At 57.8% G+C, this 17,118-nt stretch overlaps 1 protein-coding gene across 2 annotated transcripts; it reads right to left on the reverse strand.

Moving 5' to 3' along the window:
* Positions 1-61: 61 nt before the first annotated feature.
* ABCB8 (ATP binding cassette subfamily B member 8) lies at positions 62-16,581 on the reverse strand. Of its 2 annotated transcripts, XM_058723804.1 has the most exons (16): positions 16,386-16,581; positions 11,935-12,247; positions 11,410-11,565; positions 11,238-11,332; positions 10,999-11,104; positions 10,046-10,207; positions 9,861-9,946; positions 9,648-9,745; positions 9,251-9,356; positions 6,209-6,242; positions 5,872-6,008; positions 5,615-5,709; positions 5,304-5,437; positions 4,373-4,520; positions 2,763-3,013; positions 62-2,131 (listed from the first exon to the last, which is right to left on the reverse strand). In XM_058723804.1, the coding sequence occupies exons 1-16, from the start codon at positions 16,478-16,480 to the stop codon at positions 2,006-2,008; spliced, it is 2,142 nt and encodes a 713-aa protein (XP_058579787.1). In that variant the 5' UTR covers positions 16,481-16,581; the 3' UTR covers positions 62-2,005. The 2 variants fall into 2 exon arrangements, with proteins under 2 accessions (XP_058579787.1, XP_058579788.1); XM_058723805.1 differs by lacking the exon at positions 11,935-12,247 and having other exon boundaries at positions 187-2,131; positions 16,386-16,544.
* Between the last annotated feature and the right edge of the window lie 537 nt (positions 16,582-17,118).

Here is a 17,118-nt window from a genome sequence, read left to right on the forward strand (position 1 = left end):
GGGGCGGGGACATCCTCACGCCCATGGCAGGTGTGCGGCACATGATACACGGATCTTGGAAGCAGGGAGTGAACAACAGTTTATTGTACACGTGACCAGCTCCCGAGGCTGTGGCACTGGGAGTTTTAAGTACTTTACCACAGATCATCCCATTTCAACTCTTTTTTTTTTTTTTATTTTTTTTTTTTAACGTTTATTTATTTTTGGGACAGAGAGAGACAGAGCATGAACGGGGGAGGGTCAGAGAGAGGGAGACACAGAATCCGAAACAGGCTCCAGGCTCCGAGCCGTCAGCACAGAGCCCGACGCGGGGCTGGAACTCACGGACCGCGAGATCATGACCTGAGCCGAAGTCGGCCGCTTAACCGACTGAGCCACCCAGGCGCCCCCCATTTCAACTCTTAAAACAAACTCTCAGGATGAGGTACTGCCAGGCTTACGACCCACGTTGAATAGGCGCCGGAGCCAAGGTTGAGGCTGAGGCCACGTGGCGAGTGTGAGGCTGACCGCACAACCTTCCGGCTCAAGGCCCGCCACAGACCTCACTACTTCCCTGGGTTGGGGGGTGGGGGGGCTGGGATTTGGAGAGGCCGCCCTGAAGAGGTCCGGAGAGATCGGAGTCTGGCGCCAGGAGGGGTCTCTGGGGGGCTGGGGCTGGAGCTGGGGGAGCAGGAGCTGGTCTGCAGAGGGGTCTGGCAGGCCGCCGTGGACCTGGCTGGGAGCGGAAGCTGGCTCTGGGCTGTGCCTCCTGGGTGGGCGTTTAGGGGCAAAGCAACCCAGAGCCAGCCCACGCGCTGCCCCCCTGGGCTGTGGCCGCCCCGGCAGTGACCTCTGATCCGTAAGGAAGCAGGTATCAAACTAGGGTGGCTGTGGCCCGGGGACATTTCAGGTGCTTTGTCCCAGAGGAGCATCTGCTCCTAAGCCACACCCAGAAGAGGCTGCGGGGCCTCCTGCACTCACACCTGAGCCACTGCTGCTTCTTCCAGGCTGACCTCCGGTCACAGCGGGCTCTGCTGGTCCTACTCACCACTGCCACCACTGGCACAGGGCACTGCCTGTCCAACTGATTTTGTGTTTTGTCAGCCTGGGGGCAAAGTATCAACTTCTCCCTAGAGGTTTGGTGACCACCAGCACCATACGACCCCTGTGGCTGGAGCCTGGGGTATGTCGGCTCCTTAGTCTCCTTCAGGGCTGGGTGTCCTCGTGTAAGGGGGCTGTCCACAGTCTCACAGGGTGACGGAGACGAGGTGCACGGCGCCAGGGCAGGGCTGCGATGGCTTGGTGAGCCGGAAGCTCCTTGAGGAACAGACCATGGCATGCCCTGCCCCTTCTCCCCCTTCCCAGGGGCTGGAGGCACGTGGGGCACTTGTTCCGCTGGACGGGAATGGGAGGGGGGGGATGAAATCTAGAAAAAGGACCATTATTCATGGAGCAGGGAGGAGGAGAAGCCGTTCTCAGGATGGGGACTGTGGGTTCGAGGGGCTGGCCCAAGGGGTGGGTTCCTTCCCCCAGGGCTCAGAGAGGCCTCTCCTCTCAGAGAGGAGAGAGGGGAGTCAGGCTAGGACAGTGAGGTCCTGGCACGGGTATGGGGAACCCCAGTGTGAACCCCTGATTTGTACAGAGGTGGGGCCGGAAGCCTTTAGGCTATCAGGTAGGGGGATACTTGGCAGGGTTCCTGAGAGGGGCTGGGAGGATCTGGGCAGAGGGAGGGAACAGAGCAGGGGGCTGGGGACTCTGCCTCTTCTGTGCAGCCTAATGACTCATGGCTCTGGCAGGCGAGAGGTAGGCAGGAGGGGGAAACGGGGGCGGGGGGCAGAGGGAGCGGTCCCGACCTCCCCGCCTCCAGCTCAGCGAGAGTCCCAGGGTGCACTGTGAGCAGGGGAGCAGCAGCCCACACCCCAGCGCACTGGTCTTCCTGGGTGTTTGGTCCCTGGGAGCTCCCCTGAGCCGAGCCCCAGTCCTGGGTGCCGATGCTCGGCGGCAACCAGACCTTAAACAGCTGCTCTCAGGACTTGGGGTGGCGGTTCCTGGGGCCTCTGGGCATCTCGGGAGCTGGGACATCCAGGGCCTGTCTCCGGATGAGCTCTGCATAGAGCCCACCCTTCTTTAGGAGCTCTTCATGGGTTCCCACCTGGAGAGAGGAAGGAGGGGCAGATGGTCACCCCAACCCAGTTCACAGCCCTAGGAGGGCTGGCTTCTTATCAGCCATCGAGCTCACTGTCCTCTCAGCCATCGTCCCTCCTGGAGACACTATGACCCCAGAGCACCGGCACGTCTGAACTCGCTAACGCCGTCTCCCTGCTTAGCTGGGTTTTGGAAGAGCATCTCCCTTATGGAACCCAGAGACTCCAGCTTTCACCTGAGTGAGCAGCTGGGAGCTGGGGGCTGGGTCTCATGCAGCCTCCCGGCCTTGCTGCAGACCAGCCTGTGGAGAACAGCTCCCGGCCAGCCCCTTACCAGGGTCCCTGGTGCTGCCTCTGCTATACCTCAGCTCCTAGGCCCCTTCTCCCTAGCGGTCCACACTTCTCTGAGTCCCTTCCCTTCGGTTCTGGGAGTCATGAGGTAGTTCTACTACCCCACGGGACAGTGAAAGAAACGGGCCCTGGGAGGCCAGGGCAGGAATTCCTGAATCCACACAGGGTGTTGCTTCCAGAATATGCCCCAGGCTCCCAGGGCCAGGCCAGACCCTCACAGCTGAGCCACTCTTTCCACTGCGTCCACGGCTGAAACTGTCCCAACCCACGGCCTGGCCCCCAGCTGACCTCACAGACTTGGCCGTGGGCCATGACGACGATGTGGTGGGCCCCACGCACGGTGCTGAGCCGGTGAGCGATGACCAACACCGTGCGGCCAGCGCTGGCGCGGTCCAGGGCCTCCTGCACGACCCGCTCGGACTCTGAGTCTAGTGCGCTGGTTGCCTCGTCCAGGATCAGCACCGTGGGCTGCTTGATGAGGGCACGGGCAATGGCTAGGCGCTGCTTCTGGCCACCAGACAGGGTGGCACCCCGCTCACCTGGGGAGGAAGGGGACAGGGCAGGGCCTTAAAGCGATCTTCAGCTCTGCACTTGGGGGCGGCCCTACAAAGGGGCACCTGGGCCATCTGGAACTTTCCATCTGGCCCCTCAGGCTCACCACCTTGCACCATGCACATTCGCCTGCCTCGGATGGGTCAGCATCCTGATCCCATAACCCTGTGCAAACGCACATGTGCACTCACACCAGACAGCAGGAGGGGCGCACACTCGGGATTCAGTGCACCCTGGAGACACCCAGTGCCCCTCCCACACCGGGGTGCGGTCTCAGAGCCATGCCTGGGCCTGTGGCCCCAGCTGCCTTCTCCTGGCCTGCTGGGTCTCCGCCACCCTGGGGACGTCCACGACCCAGATGTGGGCCCTGGAGTGTAGTGACGGCCTGCCATGGGGCATTCTGGGAAGACCCCACTTGGGGTCTACCATGCTCACAGGAAAACAGCAGAGGGGGCAGCCTGGGAGTGAAAAACAGCACCATGGGGACGGTGGTCAGAGGTCAGCCAGGGCAGACTAAAGCCCCAGATGAGCCTGCTAGTGTGCTGGGGTCAGAGGTACAAGGAAGGTGCCTCTCGAGAGGTGTGGGCACAGCACCTCCAGTCGGGGGAGTGTGGACTCTGGGTGGTGACCAGAATGGGCTGGATCAGTAATAGAGCGTGGATGACGGCTAAAGACAGGGGTGGCGCCACCCCTGAAGCTCAGCCAGACTGAGGCCTAAGTTTCAAGATGCGCCAAGAACCCCAGATATGCCTACACCTTGAGATGTGCCGGAACATTCTGCAACAGAGCCAAGGACTGGGGGTGATAAACATGGCCCCAGAGGTTGAAAAAAAGACCCCTTTGTGAATGCACAAAGCCGCGAGCCGCGATGTGAATGTTCTAGTGTGAGGCTGCAACACTGCAACGTCCCAGAACCACGAAAGCCCTTCTCTGGGTAGGTCAGAAGGGAGACCTGTTCAGTCACATCAATCCCTGTGGGTAACTAGACGGAAACGCTTTTAAATTAAGGAACAAAAGGGCAGGAATGAAACAGGAGCCTGAAGCACAAGGAATTACGAGAAGATTAGCAGTCCAGTGCTTCTGGCCCCGTCTTAGGACGTGGAGGCCGCTGGGAAGCTCTGAAGGTCCCTGACACCACAGACCCCTTGCAAGTGTCCCTGGCCGGGTCCTGCGCCTACACTTTTTGAGGCATCCCCGTCTCTGCAGCCTACATGTGGTTGAACCACAGACCTGTGTCTGCCCCCCTCGGCCACGGACCTAGCCTTCCCTGATGCCAGGCCTGTGTCCCTGTGGCATGTTCACGCAGGCCTGGCAGATCCAAGCAGAACACTGTCCCCGGGACTCACCGACTATGGTGTTGTAGCCCTCGGGGAAGCTGGTGATGAACTCGTGGGCATTGGCCTCCCGGGCAGCTGCGTAAACCTCTTCATCCGAGGCACCCAGCTTCCCAAAACGGATGTTCTCCATGATCGTCGTTCCGAACAGGACTGGCTCCTGCGGGTGGCGGGGTGGGTCCACATGGGACATTCTGACTTTGCCCCAAACCCCGGAGGGGTGCAAAAAGGCAATTTTGGCCACACCGGAACTGGCCTCTTGCAAGGCAGGTAGGGGCAATTCAAAGTTACAAGTCCGGTAAGAAAAGAGAGATCCGTCAAAGTGGGGAGAGGCCGAGCTCCCTGCAGGGCACAGGGTCCCTCAGGAGTGGGATGGGGAGGTGGCTGGGCCAGCTGGCCTGGCAAAGCCTTTCCTCTTGGGAGAGATGGGGAAGAAGGGGGTGTTCATTCTAGCTTTCTCTGCAGTGGTGGGTTGGTGAGGGTGCCCTCTTTATCCAATCACGGGAGATGGGTGGACCCTCGCTGGGGGGCACCACCTCACACAGAAGGAAAGAAGTGGGGCCGAGGGCTTCAGGGTGGGGCCACGGGGGCTTGCTTAGTCAGGGGCTGGGGTCTCTAGACCTTCTGAACACCACACATTTGTCAGAGGACCCAGGGGTCCTAAAATAGGGTCCCACTGCACCTGGTTGGATGGCAGTAAGGGAGGAGCAGAGTTCCTGCCCCAGGGAGGCAAGGGCAGAGCTGCGGCGGGCTGGGGAGGGCAAGCCCCAGATCCCATGACCGCTGGGGAGCCAGTCAGGAAGGCCTCAGCCCCCTACTCCCGCCCCACAAAGAGAGCAGGGGTGAAGTGGGCGGGAGGGAGGAAGAAGGGGAAAGGCCCAGGTGCAGTAAGGACCGCGAGAAAAGACAGACGGCGTCTGCAAGTTGGAGACACGCTTCCCACCTGGCTGATGAAGCCAATGACCTGGCCTCGGAGCCAGGAGGGATCGAGGGTTCGCAGGTCCCGCCCATCCAGGGTCACTACGCCAGCCGTGGGGTCGTAGAAGCGCTCGAGCAGGGAAGCCACCGTGGTCTTTCCTGGGGAATTGGGGTTGGGGGCACGGGGCGGTCAGGGAGGTGGCATGGTTTCTGGAGGCTCTGCCAGGAAAGAGGGACCCCCGGTGACAGGTGAAGGGGCCCCTCCTCCCACCCCACTCTGAGTGGTAACCGTAGGAAGGAAGGTCCTAGGGTGGGAGGGCGGGGGGTTCCTCTCACCTCCGCCGGACTGGCCCACGAGGGCCACGATCTTGCCAGGGGGCAGCGTGAGGCTGAAGTCTTCGAGCACCTGGAAGCTGGGGCGGCAGGGGTAACTGGAAGGAGCCAATGGAGACCCTTAGTTAGACCAGGTCCTGGCCCCTTTCTGCCCTGGCCCCTGCTCGAGTCTCACTGTATCCCGAGGCGGGGCTCATTTAGAGGGAGACACGGACCCACAGGGCCTCACGCCCCCGTGCCCACCCGCTGATGCCGCTGACCTGAAGCAGACGTTGTGGAACGTGACAGCCCCGCGCAGGTGCTCTCTGGGGATGCAGCAGCCCCCAGCCAGCGGAATGCACGGGCTCAGAGTCATGTACTCAAACACCCGGGCACCCGCACTGAGCCCTCGCACCACCTGGGGAGGGGGTTAATTAAAGTCCGAGGTGAGGGAGGGGTGGGGTCTGAGGGCAAGGCTGGCAGTGCAGCCCCATCTCCTGACACCCCCTCCACCTGACACCTGGTTCCTGCAGCACACAGGTGATGCTGGTTGCTGACAGGACTCCAGCCCAGATCCGATGTCCACACCACGGGGCCCGCCCCCTGACTGCCACTCACCTGGCCGAACAGGACAGAGAGGTTGGCCATGGACCTGTGAGGAGGAGAGAAAGATTCAAAGAGTGGGGACAGGAGCCCCAGAGAAGGCTGGTGCCAGAGGGAAGGGTATGGGTCTCAGCTGCATGGGGGCGGAGGACGTGGCACGTGAGGCTAGGAAACGGGCAGCCTGAAGGCAAACACAGAGGATGTTCCTGAAATCTGGGACAGCAGGAGCCCTGGGATCCAGCAACACCAGATAGTTCTCTGGCAGGTCGCTTCTCCTTGGAACCGCGTTATCTCCTTGTTCTCTCCTTGGCCAGATGAAGCTGAGAACTGTCTGCCACCTCAGGCCTGGGGGCTCCGGGGAGACGGGTGCAGGAAGCAGGCACGGGGCTCGGGGGAGCTGGGCTCTGCGCTGCCTGCCTGCACCAACAACAGGAGGGAGAGCGCCAGCACCGTGAACAGGTCGGGGCCACGAAGCCCATGGGGCAAGGTCAGCTCTAGTGCAGTGGACTCCTGGGGGAGCAAGGGCTAATTAAGGTGGAAAAATGGATGTTAATCCTTTTAGAGAAAGAAGGAACTCGAAGCCCCTGGAGCATGTGAGGGGTGGGGGATGGGCCCCAAAACAAAGTTCCATAGAGACGCTAGCGCGGGCTTGCCCTGTGTAAGGCATGGTGCGAGTGTGTCTCTGTCCAGGGGCGGTCACCTCCTCTGCCGTGCAAGGCTGTCGGCTGCTGGAAGGTGGAGAGTCATGCTTCTCAGTCACCGGCCCCTGACCGGGCTGGCCAGTCCGCGACAGTGCGCGTGTCTGTGAGTGTGCATGTGGGTCCTTGAAGTGGAAGAGACTGAGCGCCTTGAACGGGAAAGTCACTTCTTCCAGTGCCAGGGGTGAGGAGGGGAGGGGCCTGCAAGGAAATGCTTCTGGCAGGCTCAGAGTTACTGGCATTTGCCGGAGTGAGTGGAGAGGCATCGAGCAAGGAAGAGCCAGGACAGTGAGTTATCTGTGGACGACAAGGGAGAACATCCTCCACAAGAGATCTGGAGGCCATTAGGGCCTGGCAGAGGTGCCCGGCAGCAACCAAAAAGCAGATGCACATGACTCGTTGGTGCGCGATGACCTTGCTCTCAGAGACAGCTCAGGAGGCAGCCCTGAGAGCCCTGGCGGGGGGGGCGGCCCATTCCCGGTGAGGCCCAGACCTGGATGTAGACCAGGCGGCCTGGCCCTGACTGTGGTCTGTCTGGGTACCTCTCCGTCTCCTCCAGAGACCCAGTGCCACAAAAAGAACACCTAGGATGGGGTCTAAAGGTTGAGGCTGCCTCCCTCCCCTCCCTTGCCCTGCTGGACCTCAGGAGGAAATACATCAGCCTCCTAAATAGATCGAATTCCTCCAGGGTGGGTGGTGAAGGATCTCCACGTGGGGAGGGCCCCCCACAAAGGATAATCCTAAGGCCCGTGGCTGTGGGAGCAGCTCCGTGTAGCAGCCAGAGAGAGAGACAGCATAGATGGACTTCCTAGGCTTTTCTGTTTGTAAGAAATCTCTGCTAACTGGCTAGCCCGTGCTGTGGGGAGGAAAGGAAAGGGTCGGAACTCAGGCCACAAAGGGAAGTGGGGGCCCAGACGAAGGGGAGCCTGATGGAGAAGGGCCAGACTCGGGAGGTGTAGGGAAAGGGAGACCTTCCCATCACTGCCTGTGGAGGGCCATACGGTGACTGTGTGCGTGGAACCAGGTGGGTTTGTCGGGCTCCTCAGGACCAGAGCACGAGGCCAGGGCCCAGCCTGGGGTCTGTGCCAAGTCCCACCTCTACAACAGTCCTCTCGGTCCCCAGGCTACCAGGGAACAGTTCCCAGGCTGGAGGAGGGATGAGGCCACCCAGGGTCTGAACTTCAAGAGAAGGTGTGAATGGGCCCAGATACAGGAGCACCAGACACAAATGGGGCCAAGGATGGGAGTCCTTTCTACCAACCCATCTTCAGACTGGCTCCAGTCTACCTGGGACGATAACAAGGCTGATGACGAGGGGCGCTGTAGGAAACAGGCAGTAAGACACAATGCAGAGCCCGGCCACGAGTGTCAGAAGCAATGGGGAAGGGGCACGGAGGGGCGTTTGGGGTGAGAGTCTGTTCTCTTGACGTGCTTGACAGTAATTCGGGTCTCTGCTCTTCAATGATTTATTACAGCATATTTGCTCCTCTGTTATTCATCACGACATCTACTTATGCTTTACGTGCTCTCACATATGTGGTGTGGGGGGGAGATGATGAGAAACTGCAGCAGAAACTGCTAGCGTTTAGCTCAGAAGAGAAAGGAAAGGGGAGGCCTTGGGGGTTTTGAGCAAAGGGAGCCGAGAGGTCCGGGCAGACAGGCCCAGTGGGGCAGGTAGATCGCAGAACAACGAACACAGTGAGCTCCAGGCTGGGAAGGGCAGGGGAGAGGCTGAGCCGCTCGGCCCTGGGAAGGTCAGAGAGGATGGCAGGCGAGCTCGTAAAGAGCATGTCAAAGACGGTCTATCCGTATGTGGAATCTCACTCGGCCTTAAAAAGGAAGGAAATTGACACAGGCTACACTATGGACGAACCTGGAAGATATTATGCTGGGTGAGATAGGCCCGTCACGAAAGGACAAACGCTGTGCAATCTCACTTACGTGAGGCACCCAAAGTGGGCAAATCACAGACGTGGCGGTTGTCAGGGGCTGAGGGAAGGGGTTGTGGGGGCTCAGCATTTAACAGGCGGTTTCAGTGCTGCAGCACGAAGGGCGGGAGACGGATGGTGGTAACGGATTCACAAACTCTATGCTTCCAAACAGTTAAGATAGTAAATTTGACATTACGTGTGTTTTGCTACAATGACCAATTTTTTAAGAAGCTGTCTCGGAAATTTTGGAACCGTTTAGGCGGCCGAAGATGTCAGCTGCATTCCTGAGCGTACGGACGGTGAATCAGGTTACAGGGTGCTCATGGATGGCACGGGGGCACTCTCCCCAGCCAGCCCCCGGGGCGGGCCACCACCCCGTCCCTCCAGTCAGCAGGGCTCCTGCAGGACAGGGGCAGCCTCACACTCACCTCTGCACCGTCTGGGAGGCCACCAGGAAGGACATGAGGTCTCCCCCTGTCAGCTCCTGTCCAGCCACGAGGGAGCCCCCAATAAACAGAGTGCCTAAGACCATGCCTGCGTGTGGAAAGGGACAGACGGTCAGGAAGGCGTCTGCCTGGAATAGCGTCTACCTGTTTCGTGTGGAAACGAGTGTGTGTGTGTGTGTGTGCGTGTGTGTGTGCACACGTGTGCATGTGTGGTGGTGGAGCTCACGCACCTGGCACTCCTACAGATGTCTGAAGGACATCAAGCAGGCGGAGAGCCGCCCCTCCCCTGCCTGGCTGGGACCTGCCCTTCACTGCTCCAAGCTCAACCCCAGCCGTGACGGGGCGCGCCCACACCCCGGGTGGGGACTTGCTCACTCACAGTTGAAGGCAATGTTGGAGAGCCCCTGGAACAAGGCGATGCCCCTGCCCAGCTCCTCTGCCTTACAGCGGGACCCCTCCAGCTCTGCTCCGTAGCGTCTGGGGAGAGAGGCCAAGCCCGGCTGTCAGGAAGCAGCCGGGCTGGGGTGCAGGGCTGCTGGGGCGCATTCAGGGAGTCCTCCCTGCTTCATGCTCCTCTCCGTCTGGGACTCACTCCTCTTCCCGATGCTCCATGGCGAAGGCCCGCACGGTCCGAACGTTGCCCAGGGCCTCATCTGCTACGCCTGTCGCCCTTGCAATCTGCAAGGAGTCCAGGAAGTAGGCGGCTGGCTTGGGGATGGGGAGGAATGGCGGGGCAGACAGAGACAGGGAAAGCACGGATGGCAGGAATGCTGGTACCTGCTCCTGACACTGGCGAGACAACTTTCGGAGAGCTGAGCCCATTAGGGTGCCAACTCCCATAAGAATGGGTGTGGCCACCATCAGCAGCAGCGTGAGGCGGGGGGACAGCATAGACAGGGACACCAGGCAGCCAGCCACCTGGGTGCAGCTTCGCAGTCCCTGGGGGAGAGAAGGGACGCGGGAAGGCTGTTTGGCATCAGCACCACGACACGGGGACTTCACCAAGGGTCCACTGGCTACAGCGGCCAAGGCCTCTTCCCAAGGCCAAGGCCATGAGTCTGACCCTGGAAGGCCAACCGGCAGTCCACCCAGTCATAAAGCATGACCCTTTCTCTCCTACCAGGCACGAAAGGCCTGGGTGAGAATGTCTATGGACCACAGCCTCCTTCCCCCAGACAAATCCCAATTTGCTTTGCCTTTTGCTTTAGGAACTGAAAAAAAAAAAAAGAATCGAGCAGGAATGTCACCCAGGGGCTGCTATGGGCCAGTGTGAGGCATGACCCAGCAGCCACAGTGACCATGTGGGTGGATGAGAACAGGACATAAGTAATGCAGTAAAAAGCCTTTACTCGTTCTCGTTAACACTTGTCAGCATGCCAGGCATTCTGGGGGTAAGGCAGGCCAGGGTAATTTTGCTCTTGGCAAGCCGGTCCAAGAAAGGCTCTTGTCTGAGTCCTTGGGAAGGTTTTCCGGGGAGGTAGAATTTCAGAACAGGAGTGAAACAGCCTGTCCTGACCTTGGACGATACCACAGTACCTCCCTTCCGTGAACTTCCCCACTCCCTCATCCACACCCTCACCAGACAGCAGGCTTCTCACTTGGTGCAAGCCTAGGCTCAGAGCCCAACAGCAAGGTGGGTGGGGCTGGCCTGATGTGTCTACACTGGGGTGTGTATGTGTGTGTGTGTGTGTGTGTGTGTGTATACACACAGGGGGGCCTGGGGAACTGACCTGGGAGATGACGAGTTTGAAAGATGATTTAAACTCTTGCACATCAGCTGTCAGTCGGCTCACCAGCTGCCCTGTCTTTTTAGCATCGAAGAAAGCAATATCTTGTCTGGTGGTAGGTCAAGGGTACAGTAGGTTGGGGAGAAGAGGAGACATTAGTTTAGGACAAGACCCTGCCCCTACATTTGTCCAGACTTCTGGGGCCAGCAGTTCCCCCTGCCCGCACCCTGCACTGGCAGTACCGAAGCAGGTTGCTGAAGAGGGCCCTCCGCATGTCCACGGCCATGCGCTCGCCGATGCGGGACAGCAATACCAGGTACCCGAAGGTCAGCAGGCCCTGGGAGAGAGGCCGGGGCACTCAGGGGCGCCCAGGAGGCTCCTTTGGGTGCCCCCAGGCCCTCCCTCCTGTTGTACCTGAATGCCATAGAGGATGAGCAGGTAGGTGCTGAGATTCCGGGACTCAGTCAGGAAGCTGCCCACATGGTCCCTTGTGTACTTGGCCACAATCTCCACCAGCTGGCCCAGGAGCAGGGGGATCTGCACATTCACCAGGGCCGCACCCAGTGCCAGCTTGGGGGGGGGGGGGGCAGACATTTAGAGGGGGCCATATTCTTCCCCATCCCTGGCCCTGACCTTGGCCCTCCCTCTCCTGCAGCTGTTCATGTTTGGCTAACCGTGTGCTTCTTCGAGTTCCAGCCCAGGCTGCCAGAGCCTGGGGATTCCTGTACCCTGCACAGCCAGCTGCCCTGTGTGGGATCGCCTGGCATCCCTTGGCTTCCAGTCCCTAAGGCAGCCAGCCCTTGCTGCTTCCTGAGGTCTATCCTGAGACTTGGTGAGGCAGACAAGCTGCCCCTGTGCAGCTCTGGCTGGCGCTTCTGCAAACCCCTGGCTGGGTCCTTCCCTGTCCCTGGTGTGGGCGAAAGGGGAGGGGCATCTCACCACGATGGCTGCCGCCAGGACCAGCAGGTGGGGGCGCAGAAACTGCCAGAAGAGCTTCCAGTTAAAGCGGGAATCCCCGACACAAGGTCTGGAGCAGGCAGGAGGGGCCTCTTCTGCCTCACACAGCGCCACAAGGCAGAGGCGGGGGCACTTACTCAACAGCACGGGGCCCAGAAGGATGCCCCCGACCCAGCGCCAGGCAGAGGGTCTTTGGCTGGGAGCTGGAGGCGCTCGAAGGAGGTGAGCCCGGAGTTGGGAGCGCAGCTGGGCCACAGCCCTGAGGAGGTAGGAGCTGTGGCGGCCATCAGAGCACCTGCAGGGAGACAATGGCATCGATGGCTCACGGCCCCGAGTGAACTTCAAGGGAGCAATCAATCAGGCCAGCTCTGGGCTGAGGCCTCTGGACAGCATTTCTTCCTCCGTAGGGTCCTACGCGACCCCTCCCAGGGCTGTTCTTTAGCACCTCAGTTTCTAAGAGAAACACATTGAGGCCAAGTTGCTGAGGAGCAAGACAATAGTCGGTAACCGAGTCGGAAAGGTGTTCTCGCCGTGCCATCAGACAGCTGGGCCCCCTCAGCCTCCAGGGACCCCTCTGGTCAGGGGCCATCTCCAACCCACGTGCTTTCTGATCGTGGGACATCACTCTGGACGGCAGCTAGTCTGCAGGCACTCCTTTTACAGCTGAGGAAGCAGAGGTCCTAAGTGAATCTGGTTCAGAGAGGCAAGAGGAGAGTGCCCCCCGGCCACACCCGGCACTGGGCTGGCTTGCAGTGGTGACGCCTGGCCCACGTGGCCCCCGTGTTGCCAGTCAATGGTCCGGCTGTGTTTGATCCTCCCTTCCCTGGGAGGGAGATGCCCTTATTCTCACTTGATGGAAGAGAATGTCACGGGGACCGAGAGAGCTGGAATAATTTGTCCCCAAGCAGCAGAACCTGGACAAGAGGGGAACCCTGCTATGTGACTCCAGAATCCAGGCTTGTTCTAGCCTGCCACGTGTGCTGTGCCCAAGGCTGGGTGTGGCAGGGCCTGGACCGGCCCCGTGTCTTCTGACCCCTGGTCACTGTTCACTGCACCCCAACACCCAGACTCCTCCCAGGCCCCGAGTGCTTATGTGGCAGCGTATGGAGAAAAACGGTGACACATTCCCTCTCTATCAACTGAAGGAGAAAAAAGAAATTAACAATGCAAATAATGTATCCTGTCATCTCAGACCGGCCCAAATCACCTTCTCTGGTCTGCAGTTTCTGTATCAATACACGGTGATGTCGGGTAGAGAGCCTACCGCGTGCCCACACTCTGCTGTGAGGCACGGGAAACAAGAGGTCAACAGAACAGACCATGTAACTACCCTCATGGTGGGAAGGACTAACAGCTAATGACAAAGCTTGCTGAGTGTAAAAAGGGGAACAGCAGGTGCTCAGAGCACAGACCACGAATTCCCTGTGTGAGGGCATCAGGACAGGCCTTCCTGACCAGACCCGAGGGAGAATGGGAAGGAGCTGGCTAAGTGAAGGGGGTGGGGATAAAGTGGGGGAGAGCTGTAGGCAGCAGGGAGCGTGTTTGGGACACGTGCAGGTACGAAAGAAGGAAGAGCTGGAACCTGAAATACAAGGGAGAGGAGACATGGGCAGGACAGGCATCGAAGTTTTTATAGGACAGCTGGACTTTAGAGGGCAAGGAGGACCACTCGTGGCTTTTAGGCTGAGGTATGACATAATCAAATCTGCATCTTAAAGATCACAGCAGAGGGGAGAAGGCTGGAGAAGGGCAAGCCTGGCTACGGGGACCCTGTTACAAGCAGAAGTTATTTGGCCAAGAGTAAATGGTGGGATGTTCAAAGATTCAAATGAGGTTATCGATGGGGAGAGGCTTTTAAAAACGAATACGGGGACGCCTGGGTGGCTCAGTCAGTTAAGCATCTGGCCTTTGATTTTGGCTCAGGTCATGATCTCATGGTTCGTGAGATCAAGCCCTGCATCAGGCTCCGCGCTGACAGCGCGGAACCTGCTTTGGATTCTCTCTCTGCCCCACGTACGATCTCTCTCTCAAAATAAATAAATAAACATTAGAAAAAAACACAACAACACAAAAAGGGTCACTTGGGTGGCTCAGTGGGTTAAACATTCCACTCATAATTACAGTTCAGGTCATGCACAATCTCACAGTTCATGACATTGAGCTCTGCACTGGGATTTTCTCTCCTCTCTCTGCCCCTCCCCCGCTTGCACGCATTCACTCGCTCTCTCAAAATAAATAAACATTAAAAAAAAAAAAGGAATAAATAGAATGAGGTTTTTCTTTATTCGGATGGTCTTTTGTATTCTCAGATGCTCCCAACTGCAGACTCCACCTAATTTTTCCCTTGTTTCAAGGAGGCCCGGGTCCTCTCTGTTATGCCTCCTCCCACCCCATTCCACATGCCTGGCTTTTATGTCTCATTTTCCACTGTGTACTTTATGTCTACCCTAAATTTTAGAGAAGCTCATCTTCCTTCTGCCCAGTGTAAGTGTCCAATTTCCCCATGAGACTTTATATTCCTCGAGGGCAGGAAGCTCTATCTTATCCACATTCATCCCCAGCACTTAGCAGAGTTCTTGTACATAATAGATATTCAGCAAACGGTTATGGTTATGTTTGTTGAGTGCATGCCCTCGTTAGAAATGCAGAAGGGAGGGGACCCTGGGTGGCTTAGTCGGTTAAGCGTCCGACTTCGGCTCAGGTCACGATCTCACGGTCCGTGAGTTCGAGCCCCGCGTCGGGCTCTGTGCTGACAGCTCGGAGCCTGGAGCCTGCTTCAGATTCTGTGTCTCCCTCTCTCTCTGACCCTCCCCCGTTCATGCTCTGTCTCTGTCTCAAAAATAAATAAAAACATTAAAAAAAAAAAAAAAAAGAAATGCAGAAGGGAAAAATCTGACATGTCCTGTTACTGCATTGTTTGCAAGTTGTAGACTCACTGAGGCCTACAGTAAGAAGTATGTTGCAAATTGCCACCCAGTACAATAAACACAGGTCACACAAAATTGAAATGCTTCACAAAACAATACTCTCCCTAATGTTAAAGCGGGTATTCTATTCTATTCACTTGTTTTATTTATTTATTTTTATTTATTTATTTTTGAGACAGGGAGAGACAGAGCATGAACAGGGAAGGGTCAGAGAGAGGGAGACACAGAATCTGAAACAGGCTCCAGGCTCTGAGCTGTCAGCACACAGCCCGACGCGGGGCTCGAACTCACAGACCGCGAGATCATGACCTGGGCTGAAGTCGGCCGCCTAACCGACTGAGCCACCCAGGCGCCCCTCTATTCACTTGTTTTAAAAAGTAGGCTCCACACTCAACGTGGGGCTTGAACTCAGACCCTGAGATCAAGAGTCACATGCTCACTAGGCACTCTCTATTACATTCACTTTTACATGATCCTACGCACTACGTTCATTTTCTGATCTACTGTGTTGTGACTTGCACATTTGAAAGACATTGCACTCGTGGGCACACAAATACTTGCATATTATCTGAGGTTTCTCTCCGGGTTTCTCTCTGGTTTAAATGATATCAACACCCTTACTCTCTTCCTAAGGAGTGTTTCAAGCATTTTAATAATTTACCATGGTTACTTTCCAGCTTCTCTCATCTCCTCCAAACTAAGACTCCAAGCAAGGCTTGGTCACTGCCAAGAACTGGCAAATTACTTCCCAGCAACGGTACTTGTAGCTCCAGCTTGGCCCAGCTCTTCTCCTCTTTCAATCAGATGGGCTTTCAAAATGACACAAGTCCCTATCAGCTCACCCCTGCCAATCTGCTGCCTTCCTGGCCCACAGGTTATTCACTCCAGGATCAGAAAGGAATCCGTCCCTTCTCAAAAGCAGTTACACTGGAGTCGCAGTTTCAGGGTCCACGTTGGTTTCCTACCTGCGTCTCTCTCTCTCAGGACCAACGTGTGTAAACACACAAAAACACACATGTACGTGTTTCTAGATTTTTTTTTTTTTTTAATCTCTGCTGAAAACATCCAGATCTAGGAACAATTTCTGTTCAGCTCATATTGAATCTTGGGAGCAACACCAACACTAAATGTCTCTGGACACTAACAGTTTTTGTCCAAATTGCCAGACCAATTCCAAGAAAGAGGACAGGGAGGGGGCAGGAACAGCACCCAGGCTCGACACCTGGCGCCCTCTGGTGGGAAGCACGGACCCGATGTGGTCACCGACCTAGAGCGTTCCCTCCGCGCAGCCCACATGCGGATACAGACGGGCCGAGTCTCCTGCTGGCACCTAGGTAGTCGCTATAAATAACTGAAGCCAATCCCTGGGGAGTGACATTCTACCCCCGGGCCGGCCTACAACTTCCAGCAGGCCTCGCGCGAGCCCGGGACTCCATGTCCCGGCAGGCCCCACGCCCCGCCAGCCGGTCAACGGCCCGCGCTCCCAGTAGGTTTGTCACTTTTTACCTGACGGCCGCGAATGTCTGGAAGCGGAGGGGTAGTATCAGCCTGCCTGGGACAGGGCCACCCCGAATTCCGACCCGAAATAAGTGCACCAACATGATGGGACGTGAACACAGGAGCAGCCGGCAACGGCAGCTTCACCCTCATCCCATTGAGGGCTCCATGTTGGCTCCGGCCCCCATCCCGACAACCCCCTCGCGCCTCGGCGACGATTGGCGGAAAGACGCATCAATCTCGTCGCAAGCTGTGATTGAAGAAAGCCTTTTCGGTCCTTCTCCTTCCGGAAGTGTGATTGGACAGAGCCGACTATCCGCCCGCCCCCGGCTGTGGGCGGGGCCGAGCAAGTGGGGCATTGCTTTCCGCCTACTGCCCGGGCCAGCCCTGGGGCGACTTTAGCAGCGCGTGCTTCGTGCGACCCTCCACCGCGGGGGTTAGCCATAGTAACGCGCCAGCGTTACCCGGGACCTCGGGGTTGCTGGTCTATGGGTGCTGCCGGCGGACTCTAGATGTCCCAGGACTTCTAAGGAGTATAGAGTGTTGGTCCTAGGGGACGAAGGGACCCAAAGGGGCCCGGGGAATTTTTTCAAAACATGTGCGCGTTTCCATGTGATGGATCCCTTTCTCCCAGACAGATCAGAGCTCCAGGGATGGCAGCCACGTGTATTTGAGAAAAAAATTATCCTGGTGATTCTGATACACTCCGCCTACTCAACGATTGAGAACCACTAGTGTGGAG

This window comes from Neofelis nebulosa, chromosome 4 (assembly GCF_028018385.1).
Source record: "Neofelis nebulosa isolate mNeoNeb1 chromosome 4, mNeoNeb1.pri, whole genome shotgun sequence".
Taxonomy (NCBI): Eukaryota; Metazoa; Chordata; class Mammalia; order Carnivora; family Felidae; genus Neofelis; species Neofelis nebulosa.

Coding starts and splice junctions, on each gene's coding strand:
- ABCB8 (XM_058723804.1), bottom strand. CDS start 16,480: ATGTTGGTGCACTTATTTCGGGTCGGAATTCGGGGTGGCCCTGTCCCA. Junction 11,105..11,237: donor CTCTTCAGCAACCTGCTTCG/GTACTGCCAGTG, acceptor ACCTACCACCAG/ACAAGATATTGCTTTCTTCG. Junction 5,438..5,614: donor CGTGGGCCAGTCCGGCGGAG/GTGAGAGGAACC, acceptor CCAATTCCCCAG/GAAAGACCACGGTGGCTTCC.